At 41.0% G+C, this 27,264-nt stretch overlaps 2 protein-coding genes across 15 annotated transcripts in view; one reads left to right on the top strand and one right to left on the bottom strand.

The window, feature by feature from the left end:
- On the bottom strand, positions 1–6,306 carry tlr3 (toll-like receptor 3). 3 transcript variants are annotated; one of them, XM_047152101.2, is made up of 5 exons: positions 5,914–6,306; positions 4,810–5,277; positions 4,123–4,317; positions 1,154–2,919; positions 1–786 (listed from the first exon to the last, which is right to left on the bottom strand). In XM_047152101.2, exons 1-5 carry the CDS (start codon positions 5,914–5,916, stop codon positions 558–560), a joined length of 2,661 nt encoding a protein of 886 aa, XP_047008057.1. In that variant the 5' UTR covers positions 5,917–6,306; the 3' UTR covers positions 1–557. The 3 variants fall into 3 exon arrangements, with proteins under 3 accessions (XP_047008057.1, XP_047008056.1, NP_001186997.2); XM_047152100.2 differs by having other exon boundaries at positions 1,064–2,919; positions 5,914–6,303; NM_001200068.2 differs by having other exon boundaries at positions 21–786; positions 1,064–2,919; positions 4,810–5,308; positions 5,914–6,209.
- Positions 6,307–13,330: 7,024 nt separating this feature from the next.
- Positions 13,331–27,264, top strand: part of sorbs2a (sorbin and SH3 domain containing 2a) — a 50,106-nt gene continuing 36,172 nt past the window's right edge. For 4 of the 12 annotated variants that reach the window (XM_053677329.1, XM_053677328.1, XM_053677326.1 and 1 more), the window contains exons 1-2: positions 15,507–15,995; positions 23,043–23,170. The gene's annotated coding sequence lies outside the window, so the exon portion shown is untranslated. Of the gene's footprint in view, positions 13,947–14,112; positions 14,174–15,505; positions 15,996–23,042; positions 23,171–27,264 lie in introns of those variants that run through there. The other 8 variants (XM_053677332.1, XM_047152371.2, XM_053677327.1 and 5 more) reach the window with 6 other exon arrangements.

Here is a 27,264-nt window from a genome sequence, read left to right as displayed (position 1 = left end):
TGAAAGCAGGCGTTCATGAATTTACACGCCTTCAAATCGTTTATTCCAGACACAGCCACTAGGGGGCAGAGCATAACCGTAAATCATGAGAAGTGAACCCAGTACTTGTATAAAATCAAGACGGTTTACATACAATAAATGTTCACTACATAACTGTAATGTCATAATCTGGAGAAAAAAAAAATTATATATATATATATACAAAAATACAGAATATTACAAAAATCCAGCTCTGTATATTTAGACACGACACAGTTTTCAAATGTAAATTTATCTGGCCCCGTTAAAGTGGATTAGCTTACCTTTTTTTTTCAAGTAATACTTGCTACTGGTATCTAAGAACCTAATGTGCTAACAGAGCTAAGTGAATTTAATAACCTGTAGCCTCACCTTTATTATACTATCCACAGCTTGGCAAATTTGTGAGTAAGGCACTGAAAAGGTAAACAGCATTACGTCTTTGTTGAGACTATCATTAACAGCAACCCTTACTATTGGTGTCTGCTATATACGATGAAGTTAAATGCTTCATCCAGGTTCTACCCAGATAGCAGGCTTTAGCTGACCCGGTTACTCGAGGCTAACGCTAGCTGTAGCTTCTGGCGGAAAGCCGGGATGCGCTCTTTTTGCAGAGGCCACTGGAGCATGCAGCGGTGTTTTAGCATGCCTTTACGCAACATGAGCGACTGAGTCAGGCGGTAATCTGCGACATCCTCCAGGAAAATCAGAACCAGCGAGTCTCGATTTTCTTCCATTAACTGGTGAAGGGCGTGGTGGACTTTAAACCTACAGAAAGTAAGTGACACAGAGAGTAAGACCGAACTGAGATAACACTTGTGACAAATACTTGTTTCAAGATGTATTGAGACAGTAAATGGACACTGAATATTTGTGTTTTTGTGCAGAGTATTATTCTGGAATAATTTGCAATGATGAGTGCATGTTTTGGCTGGTTTGCAAGGTAACATTTAGAGGAACCAGACACAAGAAGTAGAAACTGCATTTGATCTGATATCTTTCAGTTCAATCTTTAAACATGTCTGTGATAAATTCTTAGACTTACTGTCTACACCAGGGATCGTTCAAAAGCGCCTCTGTGACAACAAAAAGGATTTTCCGGGAGATTCTCATGTTGTCTACTATGGTCTCTAACCTGGAGCTGCCTGGCATTGCATCCCGGTCCTCCAAGAAGAACCTGAAATCCTTGTCTTCCAGAGGAAGCAAGCTTCGTTCCACCCAAAGTCTATCCTCCTGAGCATGGACAACGTAGGCTTTATATTCATATCTGCACTCGGCCACCCTTTTATAACGAGAGTCGTTTATATCTAGGGTGCGATTGACTAAAATGTTCCAGTAGAATTGAATCCTCCAGCCCTGGAAGTGCACCAGGAAGGCTAGAACCATCAGACCTAGTACTAAGGAGCTGGTGATTACATACAAAGCCTGGAAGGGGACCAGGTCCTTACAGGATTCTGGGTTGAAGTCCAACACCGAACGGTTGAAGTACATGGATGGAGTGTTGCAGACGTAGCTTTTGGCACGGTCAGGTACGCTGGTGTTGGTTGTATTGAGCCATTTGTTGAACCATAGAATGCTCTCACAGGTGCAATCGAAGGGGTTATGATCCATGAAAAGCTCGGTCAGGTTGGACAGCGGCACACCGAACGTCTCCCGCCGCACTGAGGTCAAGAGGTTTTTCTGCAGCCGCAGGAAGCGCAGAGACCGCAAGTTGTCAAAAATGGAGTCATGCAGAAAATTCAGGAGATTCCCACTAATACTGAGGTATTTTAGTTTTGAGAGGCCTTGGAAGGCCTTCATTGGAATCTCATCGAGACCATTGTAGTCCAACTCGAGAACAGTAAGGTTCTGAGCATCGCGAAGGATCAGCACTGGACCCCCAGGATTAGCATTTTTCCACACCCTGGCCAAATTATTGTGCTGCAGTTTCAGCACACTGAGATGGTGTAATCCATCGAGCAAGCCGTTTTTGATGTTTGCGATGTTATTATTACTGAGATCCAGCAACGTCAGGTTGACCAGCAGTCGAAACGGAGACGGTTCCACTTCCAAATTAGAACTTAGGGCATGCCCGAGCATCAGAGTCCTCAAAGTGGGTACATGTATGAACGACGTAGACATTAAAGTGATCATCTGTTGGTTGAAGGACAAATGAATTTCCCTGATACTGTGGAGACCCTGAAACTCTTCCCCTGTCAGCTGCTGGTTGATGTAGTTATGACTGAGCACAAGAATCTCAAGGTTTCCCAAGCTTGAAAAAGCTCCTGGCTCAAGGGTCTTGATACCCATACCTGTAAGATTGAGCATCTGGAGAAGTGAAGATCCATTCAAGGAAGCAAAGGTGGTGTTGCTGACTATCTTTAGCCCTGTGCTGCTCCAGCCAAGATTCAGCTCTCTCAGACACGGAAGTCCGTAAAAGATATTCTCAGTGATCTCCCTAAATGACGTCTTCTCCATGTACAGATACTCCAGCTTGACCAGTGGCTGGAAAGAGAAGTCGTCTATGACGGGCAAGGGAGACGCATGACCTTTAGCTAGCGCCGACTGTAGGTTGAGTTTCCTCAGACTTTTCAGTCCCAAGAAGGTACCTTTGGTCAGATGTTTCAGGTTGTTGTGCTCTAAAGAGAGGTACTCCAGCATGGGAAACCACTGAAAGGCTCCATCTGTGATTCTGGCCATGTTGTTGTTGGAGAGATCCAGGATCGTGAGGTTGGTCTTGCCTAGGCCTTTGAAGGTGCTGTTGTTCAGCATGACCTGCTGAGTAAACTGGATAGACAGGTTTCTCAAAGAGGTGTCAGACAGCTCCTCACAGAGTCTAGACATGAAGGAAGGGTTGAGCTTACAACCATCTAGCACCAGGTCTTGTAACCCAGCAATGGGCTTGAAGCAGCCACGGTCCACCTGGTGATTAAGGCTACAATTAGTACAATACTTTTTTTTTTTTTTTACAGACTATACATTGTACCGCAGTACTGTAGCTACCACATGGCAACTGACATACAGATCCTATCGACTCAGCTTCACAGAGGTTCTCATCTGTGATATCAGTTTTAGTGATTTCAGCTTGACTTAACATCTGCTTTTGTTAACAGGCATGAGAACTATGGATTTCTATGGATAACTATAGACTTTCAACCTGCACCATTCGAGCTGACATTCTTTAGACCTCTCAGTGCATCCATCTATTCATCCATTTTCTGTACCGCTTATCCTATACATGGTCAAAGGGAGCCTGGAGCCTATCCCAGGGAACTCGAGGCACAAGACGGGGAGCCAACCCATCACAGGGCACAATCGCACACACACTACGGACAATTTGGAAACGCCAATCAGCGTACAATGCATGCCTTTGGACTGGGGGAGGAAACCAGAGTACCTCGAAGAAACCCCCGAAACACGGGGAGAACATGCAAACTCCGCACACACGGGCTGGGGTGGAATTTGAACCCCCGACCCCGGAGGTGCGAGTCCAACGTGCTAACCACCATCATGTTTAATAAAAATAAGAATAAGAAGACAAGAATCTTCAGAAAAGTCACTGTAAAAGTTTTGGAATCTGGCTGTGACACAAATTTATATACAAATAATTATGATAAATGGAAAGGTATGTATTTATGATAAATACAGTGAATGGAAAGTTCACTTAAAGTGTTCTGATTATTTGATTATGTCAGTAAACACTGCGGTCTTGATCAAAGTCCATGCGATTTTTTTTCCCAGTGTGTATTCGTGGCTCCGCCTCCTGGAAGAATAATGATATGAAGATAATAAATCATAGATAGCTCTATTACCATGAGCAGTCTATTCTGACTACTCTCAAACTTACCAGATTAATGTTCTGCTATATGGTGAACTAGTTAGTGTTGTTAAAGCTAATTAGCTTGTATTATTAGTTACACCTCAGCTCATTGGTTTTATGGGACTTTATTCATCATGTAGCAGTAACCTTAATTCGTGCTTCAGGCTGCCTGGTTGAAAGTTTCTGTCGTCTTTTCTTACTTCCCCACGTCCCCTTTCACATATAACATACGGTACTACTCCGTTCCTCATTCCATCACCAGATGAGTGAAAGTGAGCTTATGATGCATCTGCGTTCCTCCTCACCTTCTTCAGAGGCAGAGAAGAAAGAGACAGCGTCCGGAACAACGAGGACTCGTTGAGAAAATAAAAGTCGTCCTTCTTCAGGTCTGCGATGTCGTTGCCGGCGACGACGAGGGTCTGCAAGCTGGGCAGCTGGGGTCGCGACCCCAGACGAGCGGTGGTCAGCTTGTTTCGGGATACGTCCAGGAAGGCCAAGTTCTGCACAAATACAGAGGGAATGAGGAATTAGATAATGCTGATATGATTTATAGCACATAATAACACATCGTTTAAGGTAAATAAAGTAAATTTAGTAGGTAAATTTGATACAGTTTGGATACAATCAACAGCACCAAGGCCACGCCTCCTTTTAACAGCTTCAAAGGCCCATTGGCACTTTGTTCACTTTGTAGCCTTACCTAAACTAGCCAGCTACCTGTAAACTAACAGCTAACATAACCTTCTTCAAGATGACAGATACAGAGGCCACGCCTCCTTCACTAAGACAGATACAGAAGCCACACCTTCAATAAGACAGATACAGAAGCCACGCCTCCTTCACTAAGACAGATACAGAAGCCACGCCTTCTTCAATAAGACAGATACAGAAGCCACGCCTTCTTCAATAAGACAGATACAGAGGCCACACCTTCTTCAATAAGACAGATACAGAAGCAATGCCAGATTCACTGGGACTAAAACATGACCTACCTCCGTCCCTGAGAAGGGTTCTCCTGTAAGTCTCAGTCTGTTATCGGACAGGTCCAGGTGGGTGAGGCGTGTGCAGTTCCTCAGGTCTCGGTCTTGCAGCAGGTGCACTTCGTTGTGACGCAGCGTGAGCCACCACAGCTCTGGCGTAGCCTGGCACAGACCCGCCGGCACCGCCTTCAGGCTGTTGTAGCTGGCGTCGATATGCTCCAGACTGCGGTATCGAGTCAGAGATGAGGGCTTGAGCTCGACCAGCCGGTTATGGGACACATCCAGGACACTGATGTCCTCAGGCAAGTCCTGAGGGATGGTGTTGAGGTTCATGTGGCTGCAGTCCGCCTTTCTCAGCTCAACTCTGCACTCGCTTCTGTAAGCTCGACTTGGCACGAGCACCCACGTGCAGAGAAACAGCAACGGGAGGGTGGTGTTCCAAATCGCCATGGGCACTCGCTCTCGGCAACCTTGCACGACCTTACAGCCAAATCGTCAGCAAAATGCCACACTAATATATATAAATAGATTCAATAAATACAACCGGAATGACTATAATGTTATGCCTATAGTGTCATATAACTAGCAGATTTTAGATTTCAGGTTTCATCAGATCAGTCATATCAGTTAAAAAGTTTCCACCTCCTTTTCTGAATGAGTCATAAATATCCTCTGATCATTTGTTACTCCCTCCAACCTCTTTCATATCCTCTAAACAAGCTTTTAGATCCTCTAATCTGTAATTTTTTCCCTGTCGCTAGACCCCCACATGGGGGGGGGGGGGGGGGGTCAAACTTTTGCACTCAACTGTAAATATTAAACTGATATTGTAATATCAGATAATATTAAAAGTGTGAATGCCATGATATAGTCAATACAATCAAATGATACTTTAATAATAACAACAACAACCATAATAATAATAATAATAATAATAATAATTTAGAGTATAAATGATCCATTATAATAATAAACCATTTATGTAGTCATATTATTATGTTGTTATATATGCATTATAATAAAGTTGCACTGAGAGAGAGAGAAAGGGGGAGAGAGAGAGAGAGAGAGAGAGAGAGAGAGAGAGAGAGAGAGAGTATAAAGTATCAAGATACATACCATTCAGCACAGACTGGTACACGTCTTGTTTGCTTATTATAGCAACACATAAACAGCGTCGCAGTTCAATGACGTGCGTATCTAGGGTAAACGGAGCGCGCGAGCGTTCCGTGTAGAGCCACCAGCCCAGACCTGCAGTCCCTGTGTTCAAGGGAAAGATGATATGACTCGTATAAGAGCCTCGTGTCCGCGTCCTCGCGCTTAGTGTGACGATTTTTGCTGTAGTGTGAAAATCTGCAGCCGGTTTCGAGTTTCTTTTCCCCTTCACCGCTTCCTTATGATTCACGTGGGGTGGGGAAATGAACAACTTAATAAATAAAAACATGTAGGTACCTTCAGAGTTTCATAACATGACGCATAAAATGCGCACACAGTGCCAGCTGTGCCTGTGTGGACGTGTCCTAAACCACACCCCATCCACTACATACAGGCACTATACAGGTGGACACTTTACATGCATGTTCCTGTGTGCATGTAAATGCAGCTGCAGCTTGCGCTCTGTTAACATGGATAACATTTTTTACATAAAGAATTAAGGCAACAAAAATATTCTTTTTTATTTACTAATTATACACTGGTTCGTTTTGATTCACTCAGCATACAGTGATTCGGTATGATTCGCTAATATCTTGATTCATTTTGATTCACTCAGCATACAGTGATTCGGTATGATTCGCTAATACGTTGATTCATTTTGATTCACTCAGCATACAGTGATTATTTTTGATTCCTTCAGCATGCAGTGGATCTTTTTGATTTATTCAGCATATAGTGATTCTTTTTAATTCACTCAGCATACGGTGATTCATTTTGATTCACTCAGCATACAGTGATTCATTTTGATTCACTCAGCATATAGTGATACTGTATTTTGCTAAGCATATGTTGATTCATTTTGATTCACTGATGTATCTACATGATTCACTTACTATACACTGACTCGTTTTGATTCACTCAGCGTAGTTATTCTGTATGATTCACTAATACCTTGATTCATTGTGATTCATTCAGCATCCAGTGATTCATCTTGATTCACTCAGCATACATTGATTCAATTTGATCCACTAAGCATACAATGATCCTTGCAATACAGTAAGAATCGCTTAACATACATTAATTAAATAAAATTATTTACTAAATTGTTAATAAACAGCAGATGGCGCTGTAGGCCTCCCAAAGACTAAGGAATTATGTTAGATGTGCTATCCCTGATTTAAACCTCTATCCACCATACAGTGCACTGTGTTGGGAGTGCGCAATTTTGCCTTAAAGCATAGCGCAGAATATCTGGCATCCTTTAAATCCCACAATGCACCACAGACCTAAATGGCTATCCAAAATGACCTGTGTTGGGTCAAGACGATGCACAGTGAATAAGGTACGGTTTGGGATGCAAACACATCTGTGTGCTCATGGGAGTAGGGACTAGGGAGTAGGGTACAATGTCAGACACAGTGTGCAAGGGGGCACAATTAAGTCTGCAAAGTTCTAACACACACACACACACACACAGACATAGACACAGACACAGACACACACACATATTTCCAGGTCTTGTGGGCCGTCACCTAGCAACAGCAGCAGGAAGTGAGAGTGGAATAGCACATGGGGTTCAGTGAGTCATCTTCAAACATCCAGCTCTGTGTGTGTGTGTGTGTCTGTGAGTGTGTCTGTGAGTGTGTGTGTGTGTCTGTGTGGTTAGAAAGTTTCTAAATTAATTGTTAGATCCAAAGTCTCAGCTCTTTTTTCTCTCTCAATTCGCCCTTTTAAAATGGTTATAAACACACACACACACACACACACACACACACACACACACACACACACACACACATGCACGCATAAGCCTGGGTTTTGGAGTGTTTTCCAGTAGCAAAGGTATTAAAACTTGCTCACTCTGTGTGTGTATGTGTGTGTGTGTGTGTGTATGTGTGTGTATGTGTGTGTGTGTTGGAGTAAACGCAGGGGTATATTTAGATTGATAGACTAACCAAGTTCCAGCACAGCAGCAGGATAAAATCATTATGGTGTGTTCATTTACAGGGTGCTCTCCCTCTCTCTCTCTCTCTCTCTCTCTCTCTCTCTCTCTCTCTCTCTCTCTCTCTCTCGTACACACACACACACACAGAGCAGATTTTAATGCCTTTGCTACATGTCCCAGACCTGTGTGTGTGTGTGTGTGTGTGTGTGTTTGAGGTTGTATTTGATTATAGTCTACTGCAGTAGCACGTCATCGCTCTCATATGCTGATATAACTGTGTATGGAGGTCATACCGTGTATGTTTGTTTGTGTGTGTGTGTGTGTGTGTGTGTGTGTACGCATTGTTCCAACTGTTCCTTTTAATTCACAAATTAAGCAGTGAGTATATTTGCTAATCTCAGTGGAGTGCACTTCCTTTTCAGTGCTGCTGTTAGTTAGCGTAGCGTAGAAAAGGAGTGGCCTGTTATCCAGTAGCCACTTCGTCCAGTCTAATTAAACACGAGTCATTAATCAGTGGGTTAATACATCATTCAGATGACTTCCGGGAATTGAGTGGACAAGCGTGTTCAATATGAACTACAGAACGTGTGTGTGTGTGTGTGTGTGTGTGTGTGTGATAGGGAAAGAGAGAGACCGAACAATACATTTTGCCTCAGTTACTTGCTGACACACACACTGTGAAGCATCGGTACTTCATTAGTGTAGCTAAGCACAGCATGAAATAACAGCCACACACCAAACACAGCAGCATCAACGTAATACCAAATACGGCGGGATCAAGCAAGTACAGCGAAATCTACCCAATACCAAACACAGGAGGATGAACCCGACACCAAACATGTAGAATCGGCCAGATACCAAACACCGCGATCGTCTCAAAACCAAGCAAAGAGGATGGACCTGATACCAAACACAGTAACATCCACCCAACACCAAACACGGTGCAATAATCAACCCAATCCAAAACCAAGCATGGCACAATCACCCCAAAACCAAACATGCCAGGGTAAACCCAATGCCCAACACGTTAGGACCACCCAAGCACCAAATACGGCATGATCGACTCAACACAAAACACAAGTGGACAAACCCGATACCAAACACAGCAGGATCAACTCAACACCATACACAGGACACTAATCACGGCAGGATCAATCCAATACCAAGCCAGACAGGATGAACCCAAGGCCAATGGTCAGTTATCAAACCAGCAACAAGTATGGCACAAGCACCCCAATACCAAACACAGTAGGATCAACTCAACACCATACACAGGACACTAATCACGGAAGGATCAATCCAATACCAAACACAGTAGGATCACACCAACGGCAAACCCTGTAGCACAAAGACCAATCGTCAACAATCAACCCAACACCTCACATGGCAGGATCAACACAGCATGTAACATCCTTTTATCAACAATACGTAGCCAATCACACTATACACACTGTACACAGATGAACCCAACACCAAAGTCGAACCTAATATCAAACACAGCAGAATCAATCCAACACTTTACATTACCATAATAACTGCTGATGACCAACATGATGATTGTTCGACAAACTACTGTATATCTGCTACGGACCAGCTGTTCTATTTGTATGAAACACACACCCACACACACACACTAATCCCAGGAAGGTTACGACTTTTCCTGAGGCGAGTAATTAAGTAATGGCTCTTTGTAATAGATCGATGTAGTCCTTGAGCAGGTGTTTATTGTTCCACTCTGGTCTCTTCCTCTCTTTCCGTGGCCATCAGCCAGTTATCAGAACCAATACACAAGAAGTGGCAATAAAGCTACATATTACGCTGTTAAACTGCTCGAGTGATTATGCAGTGCTATGAGTCACCGTGAATCCATATTAAAGGGGCTTATACCTCTGATAAGCATGAAATCTGGGAAAATCTGCAAGCACTTCCTCTCCCAATAGCTTCGCCTTCTATGGTTGCAGCTGCACAAATTTCAAAAGGAAGCGACGTCTCAGGCTCAAGCACACATGACCCTCGGACTCATGCCCAGGAATAGAGGGAAAAAACCCTGAAGGAGTGACGAAAAAATGCAGAGCATTAATACAGAAATTCCTTCCCACACATTCCAATCACAAAAGGAGCTCTTTTGGGCAGGCCAGGTCTCGGGCGTTTATGTAACTTATACCAGGTTCAGCCTCATTGTTGAGCAACTGTGGGTCAAAAGTCGATCTCTGGCGCCCGATGAAGAGGCAGGAGGACAAGATTTAGTGTAATGAGGGTTAAAAGGAAGAGAGAAATAGTTCAGGATGTATCCCAGATGCTGGCTTGCGATAGACGAGTTCTAATCTTAGCGATTAGCAAGACGTAATGATAAGCTAGCTAGCTAAAGTTAGCGAAACACATAGTATAGTACAGCCCTTTATTTTATCATACAAATGTTACTTTTGTTCGTACAGTATTAAAACTATCGGAATACATACAAAACCTTGGCTAGTCGTGAATGCTAGCTGTTCGGACAGAGCCTAAGTGTCTGAAGTCATAAATAGACCTCGGACAGTAATGGCATACACGTTGACCTTTAACCCACAGGTCATTTTGTGTTAACCTATAGGTCACGTCGGTTAAAAATAAACTTTTAGTTGAACGTGTTAACCCCTGATGTCATAAGTTGTTAGCATGAAAGTCATTTTCCTAAAGTTAGCTATCTAATAGCAACATAAAACCTTGTCGTAATACAGCTTACTGGCTAGCGTAAGAATGAGGGCTTGTTAGCTAAACATGAAGAGCTGAACACATGTGCTAGCATGCTAGTTAGTGCTAGTAACTACTATCACTATAAGAACAAAATTAGATAACCCTGGTGAACGGGTATAGGAAAAACACCGTCAGGAGAAGGACATAATTACAGTTATAGGATATAGGAAAGCTAGCTGTCGCGTCGCGCTTAAATTCAGACATCTACGGAGCCGCCATCTTGGCGAGGATGACTTAGCAGTTTGTTCGCATTGAGTTGAATAGGATTAGAGCTTTCAGGAAGATTTTTGAGAAAATGGCGGCACACTGGGCACACACACCTTGATGCACGAATCATTGAGACACCTCAAGAGTACAAGGTGTGTGTGTGTGTGTGTGTGTGTGTGTGTGTGTAAGTGATCAGTTTGCTAACTGCTATTGTTATGAGGCTGTTATTCCCCTGAGGTGAATTTGGCCTGTGTTGTTTGCAGAATATGAAAATCTTATCGCTCTCTCACTCACTTTCTCTCTCTCTGTACTCTGCTTGTGTGTGTGTGTGTGTGTGTGTGTGTGTGTGTGTGTGTGTGCGTGAGTGCTATGCTGATGCACCACCATGTTAACGTATGTTAGCAAGGAATGTGTTGCGGCATGACACCTCTGCTGTGTGGGTGTGAGTGTGTGCGCTCTAAACATAGCCACAAATGAGCTGAGCTCATTACAGCACTTAGTCGTTTTAATATATCATTATATAACCATTCTAACCGTTTTACTGGTAGAAACAGGAAGTAATGTGACAAGTTGAACCAATTACATTACCTGGTATGAGGCATAGTTTGCTTGAAGCCAACCCCAGACCACCATTTTCAAAAAAGTATTGATTCTTTGGGGAAAACACACACACACACACACACACACACACACACACACACACACACACAAATCCGTCTCCCTAAAATTCTGCTTTAATTACACTTGGCATCAACTGCTAACCAAACATTAGTGTGATCAGCCATGCTACAAAATGAAACATATTAATATAATATTATAATGGAATATAATAACCATATGAATTAGGAAGAAAAAAAAAGAATCAAAGTTTGGACATGGTTGTGTAATGACCTTGTGCCAAATGCCTTGCCTGGAATGCTAGGTGGCTAACGCTAGCCAGACACTGATAAGCTTGGGGCGCTTTTTTTTTTTATTATTGGTGCTCATGTGGAACTTTCTAGATGTGATGAGTGTGTGGACAGGAGCTGTTGATAAGAAGTTATTTTTTTCTGGCCTGTGTCTCTATGCCACTCAGTGTGTATATATTTGTATGTGTGTGTGTGTGTGTGTGTGTGTGTGTGTGTGTGTGTGTGTGTGAGAGAGAGAGAGAGAGAGAGAGAGAACAGAAGACAGATGGAGCTTAAGAATGCTATTAAGGACACTGTATAGTATTTTTAGGGGTTGTGTGTGAGAAAATTAGAGACCTGTGCATGACTTCACCACTGGCTGGTGTGAAAAAGCTGTGTGTGTGTGTGTGTGTCAAAGCTCTGAGGAGTCCCAAAGCTCCATATGCTATTATGCTACACTAGCTTTTTTTTCCCTCGCTATATTATATTGTTATTTTGATGTGGAGTTGAGTATTTTCCCCAATTGTTAAGCGAGCTAGCTAGCTATTGTTTAGCTACTACAGCACACCACCTTCTTTTTGTTATTTTTGTTTCAACTTACTTAATACCTTTTGTTTTTTAATTAAATACTATGTATTACCAAGCTAGCTAGCTTTTTAGCCCGATCACAAGCTGCATTCAGAGAAATTACCACGTGGAAGACATTGGAGCATGATATAAAAAATAAATGCAAATGAATAGTATGCGCCGGATCAAGTGCTATTTTCTAAGCTGATGAATAATGAGTGTGGAAGCCACTTTGTTTAATAAAACTAAATTTAATCGCAGCGATTCATGCGGAATACCCCACTACTCGTTGGTAATTTTCATAATCTGAATGGGAAGTGCAGAAATTCCATTTCAGGATGTACATAACCCATCTCGGAGTATTCGTAACGTTCATCATATAAATATTGACATAACGTTTGGACTTAAGTCAGTGTTAGCTGGCTAGGCGTTATGATTAGCTAGAAATCTATAATGACAACCTCTTTTAATTCTAGCCAGTTTATCCACTAGCACGCTAATCCAAGTTACCTAGCTTTAGCAAACAGTTATCAAATTTGTAATGATTAAAAAAATACATTTAAAAAAAAAAAAAAAGCTGCTTAATAAACACACATACGCATAATGTTAGCTATTCCTTGAATGTTATTTTTAATGCTAGTCCTAAAGGTTTTAACACATTGTATGAACATTAAACAATACGCTAGGTTAAAACTAGCATTGTTTTTTCTAACACGCTCCTTTTGTACATTTTAAAAAACTCTGGTGTGATGTCTGTTTATGCGTGATAACGTTTTAACAGGTATTCATGTGGGCGATTTAAGCTAACAGAAGGGTATCGGTGACATCACGACGGACCACGTCGAGCAGGCTCGTTAGTGCTATTTTAGCGTTCGTCCGTCTTTGGTCTTCTCTGAGGTCAGAGCTCACCTCCTCCTCTTCAACCTGCTCCTTCAGCTATCAGAGCCCCGCATTCCAGACGTCCAGCCTCACACGTGGGTGTGTTCCAGCGGAAAGGTCAGCAAGCAGTGCTCGGGTTATATATGGATGTCTTTGATCTCACACTTGAATGCTAATTTGGTCGGGTTGATTTGCGATAATGTGCAATCCCATGCATGATAGTGTTAACGTACTGCACTGTTCTAGTCACAATGGATAAAGAAATGTATAAAAATGTGCATATAGATTTTTTGCCGTTTGTATTAGCATCTTAGCTGCATTTTAACAACCTCGTGGTATGGCCTGAACCATTTACTCTTTCACAAGGGCGAAGGAAGGTCCCCAGAGGGCCTCAGATATATTTTATGGATGGAAAGTTAGAGGATAAGACTACTAAATCTCCCAAAAGTTTGCTTATTTATTTACAACGTCAAATTGGAGCCTGAAAAAAAAAACATTACTTTCCAGACAGGAGTTGCCAGTTCCACTTATTCCCCCCTACAATCAGTATAACTAACTGGAGACGTGGCTGTCAAGGTCTCCGCGTCAAACATCAGAACGAGGGGGAAAATCTCAGTGACTTTGACTGTAGAACGTTTATAACAGTGTCTAGTTTACACAGAGTGGTGCGAAAAACATCCGGCGAGCAGCAGTTCTGCCAGTGGAAACGTCTTTTTGATGGAAGACCGGACTGGTTCAGGAAGGCTACGGGAACTCAATAACCACTCTTTACAACCGTGGTGAGCAGAAAAGCATCTAATTACGCAAGAACAGGAATCTGACACTACAGTGTGCGCAGATGTTTGTATTTGTATACAGCTTCAGCTATTTACTGTACGTACATATCATCAGACTTATACTAAATACTAATATCTATTTGAAATACTTGGATGTTTTTACAACTAGTGTTTCCGGGATAGACTCCGGATCCACCACAACCTGGTCAAGGATAAAGCGGTGACTGAAAGTGAGTGAGTGAGTTGTTGTTTTAGGAATGGTGCTCAGACTAACTGCCGTACTACTCCCTACTAGGAAAATAAACACAATGATTTGTTTAAGTTGGTCTATAAAGCACAGCTAAAACCACTAAAACATAGTTTTAAATCTAATCTAATTTAACTACTTAGGCATACACCACGATATATTCCCATCGCAATTGGACATTTTAGCCAATAACTAATTAAATAACATTAATTACCGCTTCAAACACGTACAAATATCTTTATAAGGAATGTCCGTCAATACGGCGTCCAGACTGAAGAATGAGTTTCCTATCATCGTTAATGCATCATACCTGACTCAGGGACAAAGCGCTTAGTGTAGCAGAGCAGTGAGAGGGTTTTATGGGAGTGTGTGTTTCCCGGTGTGTGTTTCTGACATGCTTTATTGCGATGAGTGGAGATTCTGCTGCGGTTGCTGATGCACGGTGCGCGTAATGTGGGTCAGAGCGAGAGGGAAGCCTCTCCAATGTGTGGCCTCTGAATAATGTAAGCAAACCGGAGTACTTAGTGTATTTACTGGAGTACAAATGATTAGGATAATGACGACCATCAAGACGACGTAAGCATTCAGTTTGATTAGACTCATGATGTACACGTTGCAGTCTTCGACCAGTTACTTTCAGTGAAGGTTTTAAAGCTTTCTGACATCATCTTTATCTTACGTGCATGCTAGCAAGCGAAGCTAGTTAGATCCAAATTAGCTATGGTGTTGTAAGTTGATCAGCATCATAGCTAACTCCGGTGAGTGGACCTACATAGCTAGTACAGTTAGCTTCCAGTTCGCTTTGGGTTGTCCTCCGGGTTCTCTGGTTTCCTCCCACCTTCCAGAAACATACTGGACTGGTTAGGTTAGGTGTGATTGAGCATGTGTGTGTGTGTGTGTGTGTGTATGCAGGGTGCAATGTAATCAGGGTGTATTCCCGCTTCGCATTCAGTGTTCCCGGGACAGGCTCCGGATCCACAGCGACCCCACCCCGAACAGGGTAAAGAGGTAACTACTGGAAACAGCATGTAGGTTCTGTACGATATATCGTTTGCTAATTGATACCGTGATATTATTGATATTGACATTGTGCAGTGCTGATATACAGTAAGTAGTGTATGCACGATATGCATCAGTGAATGGAATCCTTTAATGTAACACTGCATCTTGTGCTCGGTATCCGTTGGAGTCCTAGACACAAAGCACGAGCGAGCCGCCCGTCTGTATGATTTAAAATAAATAAATAAAATAAAATAAATAAATAAATAAATAAAATTCCCTCATCCCTCCCACGCGCTCAACTTGACTTCACTCGAGCGCGCGCGTGCGCGCCGGCATCTCGTCGAGCGCGTGCGAGGTTCTCATGCTCTCTCTCCCTCTCTTATCCGCTAAAAGAGAGAGAGAGGCGTTTCCTCTCGCGTGCAAAAAAAAAAAAAAAAAAAAAAAAAGACAAAAAAAGAGGACCGGAGTACCGCAAAGCCGACTCAGACAGTAGGCGCGAGCCGCCGCGGAACCGACAAGGAGAGCTTCACTCACGCGCGCGCTCACCTCTGCGTCCGCATTTTTCTTCCATCCCCCCCCCCTGTTGTTTAAAGAGCGCGAGAGCAGGTGCACCGCTACACGGACCCGGACTTTTTTTTCCCCTCTCTCTCTCCACTCTTTCATGGACTTTATATTGATGTCTTGTATCTATCTATCTATCTATATATATATATGTATATATAGGGTGCACGCGGAACCGGGTTTCGTGCAGCCGCCGTTGGACTGGAGAGCTCGAGGCCACTCTGCGGCGTAAATTAAAGGAGGTAAGCAGCACCGTGGGTTTCGTCCCAAACCGTCCAACATCGTCGCCTACTAAAAAAAGAGAAAAGATTGTCAAAAGAGTGCGCTACGCTGTAGAAGGGCACTATGTAGTATGGGAGTGTGCGATTTGGTTCGCGGCCACTTGCAGTGGTCGGTTGTCATAGAAACCGGGAAAGCCTCTGCTGGGATTGACAAAATGTGCTCGGGCTATTTTTACGGCTCGATCCCAAACCACAAGCTGAACACTAACGTGCATTAGTATTGCCTAAATAGGAGGCTACGCCGTTGTGTAGTGTTAGCGTTGATAATTCCTCGACCTGTTACGACATCGTCGTAACAATACGATAGGTATTCTGACACTAATTAGACATATCCTACTATTCAGTGTAGCATGCGGTTTGGGATGCAACCCGTCCTGTCAGCATTTCTTCCTCTTTAATCCGCTTTAAACGAAACCCGAGACAACGTTAACAATAAAAGAGTGGATAATTATCATACCGCGACAATACACAGGCTTGTTTTTAATCCCTACTATTTAACAATCTTTACACTTAGCGACAGTTTCATTCAGTAACAACAAAACAACAACAACAATAAAACTGGGAGCTCGTGGTGTATGCGTGCGTGCGCGAGTATGTGTGCGCGCGCGAATTCCGACGGCGAGCCTAACAGCCAAGTCAATTAGCATATTAGCAACTAACAGGAAAAATCGATCAAACAACGAATTAATATATAAAACTCGTTTAAATGATGTATTTTAGTGGAATACTGTGAGAAACACAACATCATTCGATAAGGATTCGGGGTTTAAACGAAGTAATTTGGGAGTTTATGAAAAAGACTGAGGAAAAGGAGATTAATTGGATCATAGCTGCTAACGATACTGTTTAGTATCTGCTAGAAAATGGCAGAGAGACACAATATAGGTTACTACATTATGTAAGGAATAAAACGCTTGAACAACCGAACAAACTTTTTTTCACGGATGTTCTGCAGCGCTAAATGTTAAACTATAAACGAATAAAAACGAGTTATGCTATAATAAATGAAAATAAAAATGGAATCGTTGGCAAATCGCTGTGATATAAGAGGAAGAAAACACTTGATGAAACTGTTTTACTTTTCCCCACACTGAAGTTGATTATTTTCCTATAACAGCACGTCCTGATGTGTTTTATTCCCTTTAAATCGCAGCAGTTTGCCAACATCCATGAAAAAAGCTACTTCCTGTTGTCACTTATGTAATAGCAGCTACACACTTAAAGATGAAGGTTCCAATTAGAACTGAAAAGGGTTTTTCAGCATGATGACATAGGAAAACCCTTGTAAATTGCACAAAGAACCTTTTACTCTCATGTTCTTTAGAGCACCACCTATTTACTGGTGCTTTAAAGAACCCAAAAAATAGTTATTCACAGCAGTGCCACAAGCAACCATGTTATCATAAGTTCTCTAAAAAACCCTTAGTTTAAGAAAGTAAGGTTCTTAAGATCGATGCCAGGAGAACCTTTTCCAGTCCCACAAAGAACCTTATAGGGTTCACTTTAACCTGTTAATGGATGATACTTTGAAGAACCAACACCCTGCTCTGAAGAACCTATAGTGAACCATAAATAACTTCTTTAATCGCCAAAGAACGGTTCTTTAGCTCAACTCAAGAGCCCTATACAATGAAAAATGGTTCTTTGCAAGATGAAAGTTCTTTTCAGAAACTATGGTGCTGTAAAGAACCATAAAATAACCTATATTTTTAAGAGTGTAGGCCTATAACCAGTCATTCCGTGCTGTGTGTGAGCAGACAACGCAGCTGGAATGATTTTAATCTTTATGTAAAGTAGCTGTGTGATCTGGATGAGGTAATGGGGGGACGGGGAAGGCTGACCTCTTTCTGGTGCAGAGGTAGCGCTGTAAGTGAGAGACCGAATACACCCACACACACACACATTTTCATTTCTTCTTACCTGTGTGTTTGTGTGCAGACATTAGCCTCTTTCTGCTAAACTGCTGTGGTACACGGCCATATAAACTCACTGTACATCTGTTATCGCTGCATCATCAGATCTGCATGGCTGTGTTGTGCTGTAAAGCGTGTTGTGTGTGTGTGTGTGTGTGTGTGTGTGTTTATGTGTGTCAGCTCACGTAAGGAAATGAGGAAACCCTTCTGGCATCAGCCGTTATCTAAAAGTCTCTATTCAGCTTTAGCCTATCATAGTGGTCCAACCATAATGTCCAGTGGCAGGTTTCTTCAGGCCGTTAAGGGGGAAAAATATGTTATTTGATTAGCCAATCGCTAACTAATTTGAAGATGTTGTCACAATATTCTAATTTACCATTAGCTAACTTTCTGGGGTCCTTGGTTACTGTTTTTGTTACAGAATAAAAGAACTTCTTAAAGTTTGTTAGCGATATTAAATGGTTAATTTTGTTAATCTGTCACAGAGAAAGCTTGTGATTGGCTGAGTAATTTCATCCAAATGGCATATGTCCAGGAATCTGTGGCATGTATGTTGCGCGCAAACACACACACACACACACACACACACACACACACACACACACACACACACACAGAGACAACAGCTTGCACGGTCTGAAAAGAGTGCATACACACCTCACCATTTGTAAGATGTGAATAAAAAATTCTAAATCACTTTTTGCAAACCCAGTGCCAGCAATGTATGTGTATGTATTTATTTTTAATTTTTTTTTTTTGTAGAAATCTCTCAATCCATAAAGATTTTGTGTGTGTATGTGTGTGTGTTGGCTAATTTCCCAGGTCAGAAAAATCTGGGATTAGTGGTTGTAAATGGGCCAGAACAAACTGCAGATCCATTATATGCAATGTGCAAGTCACACACACACACACACACACACACACGCACACACACACACACACACACACACACACACACAGATATGCAGGAGAGAGCATCTATTTTACAGTAGCTTACAGTGTAGAACAGTTGTTTACAGTATGGTGCAGTATATTACAATACAGTAGTTTACAGTGTAGTACAGTATAGTACAATACAGTAGTTTACAGTGTAGCAAAGTAGTTTACAGTATAGTACAATACAATAGTTTACAGTGTAGCAAAGTAGTTTACAGTACAGTACAATACAGTAGTTTACAGTGTAGAACAGTAGTTTACATTGTAGTACAGTATACTACAATACAGTAGTTTACAGTGTAGTACAGTATACTACAATACAGTAGTTTACAGTGTAGTACAGTATAGTACAATACAGTAGTTTACAGTGTAGTACAGTATACTACAATACAGTAGTTTACAGTGTAGCACAGAATAGTACAATGTATTAGAAAACATTAGCATATAGTGCAGTACTATATAGTATAGTAGTTTACAGTAGAGTGCAGTATAGCACAGTAGTGTATAGCAGAATATAGTACAGTACTGTATAGTACAAATGTTTATGATATAGTAGCATAGATTACAGTAAAGTACAGTGTAATTACACACAAATGTATTTACCCTGAAACCAACAGCTGGACTTAGGAGGTGACGGCAAACTTTCTCAGTTTATTTTCAGTAAATAATGTACTTTGCAACATAAAATTTCTGTACATTGGCTTTGTATGTTGAGATAATATACGAGATTAGGTGAGACTCAGAGAGTCAGATAAATCAAATAAGAAAAAAAAACACACACAAATTGGGGGCCAATTTCCTATGGCTGATTTCCATCAGTGTATAGTAAGAATGGATATAATATTCAGAAATGTTTTTCATTAGTTGATAACTTCTGAACAATTAAAAAAAAAAAACTTTATAAATGATTAAGAAAGCGTAATGATGGTCAATGTAATTCCAGTTCCAGTAAGCTCCTGTCGGGAATTTAGCTGGCTACATTATTATCAACAGGCAACATAACAATCTTTGCGGAATATTCTTACCACGAAGGTCAGCTAAGTTGGTTAGCTAAGTTAGCGGTCTGCCAACCTGGTTTTAAGAAACTTGTAAGGCTGCGTTAAAGAAATTTTTTATAAACAATTCCTGATAGCTTCAAGTTGTGACAATTCTTAATATACTGCATAACAGAACCCGTGGATGTTTGTACGCAATTCAGAGTGTATTTACAGTGATAGTCGTATGGAGTTTTGGAAATTTTGCCAGCACATCTGAGGGAAATGTTAATATTTCTTAAAGATCTTTTCTCAATTCCATTATCACTATGTCCTTACATTGTTTAAATAAAGACCTAACAGCTATAACAGGCTAGCTAGCTGAAATACTAACCGTATTCAGTCATGTGAGTCTGTGTTGCCTAGCAACAGTTTTCTCATGTACTTTAACCACTTGTACTGGGTTGTGGGAAGCACTGTTATTATTATCATATTATTATTGGGGTTTTGTGTGTGTGTGTGTGTGTGTGTGTGTGTGTGTGTGTATGTATTTATATGTTGACATGTTGCCGATCCTTTTTATAACCTGTCACTTGTATAGCCAGGAACACTTAGCTCATATTCACTCTCATAATGGATTGGGTGTTGAGACGAGCCTGGAGTGACGGTGTCGACACGTTCCCTGCTTGTGTGTGTGTGAGTGTGTGTGGGTGTGTGTGTGTGTTGATGTTGCGAAAAATAACCCTGAAGCACTTTAATGACGAGATGCCTAAGCTACTGTTAAGCCTTATTTGGTTAATTGTTATTCCCTTTTGAGCCCACACAGACAGCCGTTATGGATGTTAGGTACACTGTACACTGTGATAAAAATCTGATTCGAATTCTTATACTATTAATGGTTTTTTACACTGGTGTGGACCATTAAGTTGAAATAGCAAACAAACAACCACACCCGTTTTTTTCTGTAGCCAGTGAGTGAACTTGGGAGAATTTTTTGTTTACTCACCATTATTTCAAACAAAACTGTCTTCTTATTCCTTTTTTTCCCCCCAAACTAGTGACAATATCATTCATTCCTTCACCTTCAGTAATTTAACAATAACATTAACATTGGTCCAGGTTGCAGTAGTGACTGTGTCCTGCTTTGAAGCGCTTGTTTTGTGTGTCACAATGTTTAAAAGTCGCTTTTCCTGTTGAAAACTGGTACATAGCCAGAGAAAATCAAATGGCAACCTTCAAGATTCTGAAGCTCATGGCCAGAAAAGTGTTTGCAGCTCAAAAACTGTTTGCTTGCTATGTCATGGATGAACAATGCATTGCTGGGATGTAATGTAATGCTAAGTATTAAGATTGAGAAGTGTCAACTTGAGTTCATTAATAAAACAAGCTAGTGACTGCTAGCTGAGATATAAAAACCTAATAGCTAGCAAATTAGGCTAGTTTGGAATGTATGGGAATTGAGATTATGAATGAATACTAAACATGAAGTTTAGTCTTTGCATAAATTGTAGAAAATACCTGAAAATGAATTATTTTTGTGATTTTTTTTCCATTCCACAGAAAGTCCTAGCTACTTTTTGTTTGTTATTATCAGACACTAACATTTACAACTAGCAAAGACAAAAAAGCTGCAAGAAGCATTCTCAACTTTTGTTTAGACAGGTAACAAGATGATGTGAGTGACATTTGGTGAAGATTGGACCACATTTGGAGGAGGAATAGCAAAAATGGCACTTAGCTGTAAACATTTTTGGCATGTTATTGTAACTTTTGACCAGTAAGTGGTGCTGTCACAAAATTTGTTGCATACCCTTAGGGCATGGTCCTGAAGATGCCCACCAAGATTTGTGTCAGTGTGTAAAGTTGCTTCTGAATAACAGCCTAACTTCCTGTTTGGCTGCGTCACTGTCAGATTCGTTGGCTAATTACGGACAAACCGTTTGGAGTATTCGAAATTCTTTTGATAACTTTGTGAAGATGACATCTGCAAAATTTGTTGATGATTGTACAAAATTTGTAGGAGGAATAGCAAAAAAAAACAGTTTTTGACAAAATCCAAGATGGCGAAAAATATAATTAAGCAGAAATTGCGTTGAACTCGTCTCGACCCAGGAAATCCAGAGATGCCTGGCTTCAAAATTTTGGACACACGGTTAAAAAGTTATGACAATAAACGTACTTCCAAATTAGGCCCAAATTTCACCCGATGGTGGCGCTAGAGCATTGGCCAAAATTTGGTCAGAATGTTCCTTATACCCTTTCCAAACAGTGTGCCAAATTTCACAACTTTTTACTTGTTCTACGGGCTGCCATAGACACCCTAGCCAGTAGAAGAAGAAGAAGCTGAATATTAATAATAATAATAATTAGAAAACGTAGTATAACAATAGGGGGCCAAGCACCGAGGTGCATAAATGAATATATCTGGAAAGACTTTTCACCTTGTTTTTTTGTTTTTTGATATTTTGATTACATTAACCAGAAGACTATCGTCCGCAAACTCCTGCCATGATGGTGTGAAACTCGATGCTAATCCTGAAACACTTTACACGCTTTCACGAACAGGACGCCGACCCCATTACATAGACGGAACATATTCCCAGCGTTGCATCATCGCGGCGCGGTCTGTGTCAGCCCAGCCAGCTTGTAGTGATAGCCCAGTCATGCGTGGCTCGTGAAGGACGTTGACCTTTTTAATCAGGCACTTCAAAAGGCGGCCGCGGCTTCATAATGTATGGGACACTCAACACCAGTCTGAAAGCTTTTCCTGGTAGAACATCAAATCGAAATGTGCTATCAACAGTCCAGAGCAGTGGGATGCTAAATGAAGAAGCCTGGGATTCATGAGTGAACGTAATGCATATAGGATGTAATGGAATACTATTTTATATATATATATATATATATATATATATATATATATATATATATATATATATATATATATATATATATATATATGCTGTTAACAAAATGATTGACACTGAGTGTAATGTCATGCACTGATTGTTTTTATAAAGGCTGACTTTATCGATAAATGCTGAATTTGTGGACTTAACTGCCACTGTACTAAGTGTGCTATAATCCTGTGTCTTATATAATTATACTGCTAAAGTTTGATATATATATTTAGAGTTGACATCATACACAGATGACAGTTTGTCCTTTTCTTCTCTGTTTTGCAGGTGAAGGTGTGATCTAGATATAAAGTCAGGACAGGAAAGAGGAAAAGCGAAGGTCCATGCTGACCTTGGGTTCGGCGGACGTTCACCTCGTCTGAACAAGAGATTTTTCCCAAGCAGGTTTTATGACGGTAAGAATATGTAATATTGGATCATTTTCCTCAATAGATAAATGACCAAGTATAATATTTTGTCTTGTTTGTTTAATTGGGTTCTCTTTGTCTACTTTTAGGACTTTCAAAAATCCAATCATGTTTTAGGTCATATTTATGCAGATATATAGAAAATTCGAAAGGGTTCACAAACTTTCAAGCACCACTGTATACACCACAACGTTATTTTCTCGTATGGTAGTTTTACAATAAATGTTCTAGTAAAGATCTCTATATCCTAAGCTAGCAATGGATTTTAGAACTAAGTGATAACTTTTATAGCTAAGGCTTTTCGTAGATATCGTACGTCGGTTGTCGCGAAATGAAAAAGCGAAAGGCAGAGAAACGATATCACTGCACTTTAACCGTTCAAAATACAATTTGCCTCTAGTAATCACTGATTACACCACACACACACACACACACACGCACACACACACACACAAACACACACACACACACACACACACACACACACACACACACAAAAGAAAGGTTAGGAAAATATAATCCTGCTGAAAAAAACCCAATAGAATCCATCACAGAAATTCTAATGGGTTCCACTACAATACCATTACAAACCATCAGCTGTTAATCATTAAAACCCATTACCAAATGGTTTCCATTACATAGTATGACACATTAAGGATGTAGGTCCTTAATATTATTCACTAGCAATTACATGCCACCAATAGAAGGCAACAAATTGCCAGTAGAGACCCACATGGACTGTTGCAGTTTCTATTAAAACCAATACAATTCCCATTAAAACCATTACAAATTCTATGAGGGTTTCTATTGTTCTTTTTTCAGCAGGGGAAGAGAATTCCAAAATAGCTCATGGTAGCTTAGTAATTACTGTTATTGGTACACATAAATGTAAACAATTAGCATTTTTTTGACATTTCGACGTGAATCAGACAATTCACGTGACACGTGAATCAGCATGTGATACTCTTTCTGGGTTTAGTTTTATTGCAGAACCAGGCCCAACTAAACTGCGACTGTGTCCAAAACACAGGAATGAAGAGTCATTACATGAGCTGGTGGGTTGCTGAAACCAAAATCTGCACTATAAAATCCCTTGTTTCATTTCAACTCAATTTGATTCGGTTCGATTCGATTCAGTTTCAACACTTCAATTTGATATGATTCAGTTCACTTTGATTCAGTTCAATTTGATTCGGTTTGATTCGATTCAATTATGGTTTTCAGTCTTTCATTCCATCTCTCTTCATTTCAGCCTCCTGGTCTCACCCCACAATTTCTTTGTGTGTGTGTGTGTGTGTGTGTGTGTGTGTGTGTGTGTGTTTACTGTCCTTCCTCTCTTCCTCATTCCTGCGTGTTTGTGTCCAGTTTTATTCAGGGTCGGCACAAAGGCCTCGAAAGCGAACACTGGTGCACGTACAAGCACGCACACACACACACACACACACACACACACACACACACACACACACACACACACACACACAGACACAGAGGTTGAGTTTCAATGGCTGAAGGAATGTGAAACTGCACACACACACACACACACACACACATGCACACAAACACATAATATGGTTCTCACATTTGCAGACACGCAACCTGCGATCCACAGTGACCGATCTCACACGCACACACACACACACACTTAAATTGTCAAAGACTTACCATGAGTTTAAGGAATTTTTTTAAAGAAAGTGACAAATAATTAAGACTAGCCTTTCAATTACAATTACAAAAGTAATGGTACCCTATAAAAGTAGTGTGTGTCTATGGTAGCTGACACGCTGCAGTGGCTGAGCTACATTACTGGAAGGTTTAGCACACACCACACTTAGGAGGCTTCACCTTTTATGGAGTTTTGTGGGCGTGGACAAAAGTTTGGGTTTGGCCACGAGAACATTGACACACAACTTTCCTAAAAGTCTGATGAACGATAAACGAGGACGAGGATTATGTTTTGAATGCTGAATCGTGTTTGATGACTCTGTAAATACGGGGTTCTTGTGTTCTTTGAGAATGGACCTTGAATCGTGCGTGCGCACACGCGTGTGTGTGTGTGTGTGTGCATGTGTGTGTGTGAGTGTGAGTGAGGTTAATGCCCTCCGTTCACGTGTCTTTGCTGTACTGTATATAATGAATCAAGCAAAGCGGAATAATTACTCCCAATTAGCACAGAGCACTAATGAATCCGTGTTTCTGACGTGTGTGTGAGTGTCTGTGTGTGTGTGTGTGTGTGTGTGTGTGTGTGCGCGATAGAGAGAGGCCTGTATTGGATGTGTGTCTGTCACGTGTATGTCAACTCTTTAACAACAGTGGCTTACATAACACTGAATACCATTCTCTCTCTCTCTCTCTCTCTCTCTCTCTCTCTCTCTCTCTCTCTCTCTGTGCATCTGTCCATTTTATTACTTTTCCTCAAAATCCTCATTGTTAATGAGCCAAACTGGTTATCACAGTGGCGAAATCACCAGATTTTTCCTGATTAAAAGATTTTTTCCTGAAGGTAGGAGCTCAGTTTTTGATGTCACAAAAATAGATACAAAATGGCTGCCAATTACAAGTAATATGCAAATTATTATAACAACATGATGGCTGGAACCTTTTAGCTGAACTTACAAATATGGATTTTTGACATCGTCTATCCAATCTATCGTCTATCAGCGTGTCTCAAATTCAAATTACAAAAGTACAAATGACAAAATTCCAAGTAAACAATCGAAGAAGAAAAATTTTTGTCACCTATGACAAATGAGATTTTCCGCCATCTTGGATTTTGCCAAAAACTTGTTTTTTTCACTCCTCCTATAATTTTTGTCCAATCATCGCCAAATTTGGCAGACGTCATCTTCAAAAACCGCGCAAAAATGATCAAAAGAATTTTGAACAGTCCAAACGGTTTGCCCGTAATGGGCCAATGAATCTGACAGTGAAGCCGCCAAACAGGAAGTGAAGCTGTATCTCGGCAATGACTTTGCACACTGTCGCAAAACCTGATAGGCATGTTCAGAACTATGACCTGAGGCTATGCAACAAATTTCATGACAGCACCACCTACTGGTCAAAAGTTACAATAACATGCCAAAAATGCTGTCCAATCTTCACCAAATTTGGCCCATATCATCTTGCGACCTGTCTGAACAAAATTTATCAAAGGAACTTTGACTCAAAACTGTTCTCCCATAATGGACTGGCATTTTATTTTAGTACCTTAGTATGAATGGTCTTGTACTTGTTGTTTAAATTTGGTAATGTACAACAACCTTGGTTTGGCAATTGGAAAATATAGACGATATAGGCATATTTAGGCACAAGCTAGCTGCTCAGCTTGTGTAATATAGGCAAAAAATATAGGCACAAGCTAGCTGCTCAGCTTGTATAATATAATATAGGCACAAGCTAGCTGCTCGCTAGGATTAACAATTTTGCTAGCTAGCATGTAGCTGCTAAGTATTTACATGGCACATAGTGACCAGTAAAAATATCAACATTTCCCTCAGGCATGTTGGTAAATTATTAGGAAACTACGAACGTCAACATCGTGTGAAATCAAATTTTTCCGAACATGTGAAGTTTGTTCAAATCTGGTAAACGTGAAGCATCTTTGTATTCTATTCTCTTCTATAACAGAGGAGGATTTACACACGGAAGAATGTTTCCAACCCATACCGTTCTGTTCTCTAAATCTAAGCACATCTTGCTCGCGGTTATCCGTTAAACCATAAATCCAGCCATAATCCTGATTTCATCTTTCATTAAGGAGCTTTGGTCAGCTTGATCACTGCATATTACACCCTTTATTTCCTTTTGCTGCGTTTGCTTGACCTGAACTGCAGCATTTTCGAGCGACTGCTTGCAGTTTTTACGAGAATTTCTGTGGTCAGCTTCGGAAAACCCCAAAATGTTGCCAGCACCTTTGGGTCACCTCAAACTCGCACTATTCAACACGCAGCGGTGTTTCAGTGATTTCGAGATGTGCAGCCAGGGCGAACGGGCCGCAAATATGCAGCTTTGAAAATACCCTGGCACCATTTCTGAGTCCGCTTTTACAGGAGGAATCACTTTCTGCCTTCTTTGCAGGGTAG

This window comes from Ictalurus punctatus, chromosome 29 (assembly GCF_001660625.3).
Source record: "Ictalurus punctatus breed USDA103 chromosome 29, Coco_2.0, whole genome shotgun sequence".
Lineage (NCBI taxonomy): Eukaryota > Metazoa > Chordata > Actinopteri > Siluriformes > Ictaluridae > Ictalurus > Ictalurus punctatus.
Note: the sequence above shows the minus strand (reverse complement) of the source record. Positions and strands in the feature narration are given on the sequence as shown.

Excerpts from the sequence above, each read along its gene's own strand:
- tlr3 (XM_047152100.2), bottom strand. Across the intron at positions 4,318-4,809 it reads AACCCTTCTCAGGGACGGAG|AACTTGGCCTTCCTGGACGT; the intron begins GTAGGTCATGTT and ends GTATTTGTGCAG. Across the intron at positions 787-1,063 it reads AACGATCCCTGGTGTAGACA|GTTTAAAGTCCACCACGCCC; the intron begins GTAAGTCTAAGA and ends TACTTTCTGTAG.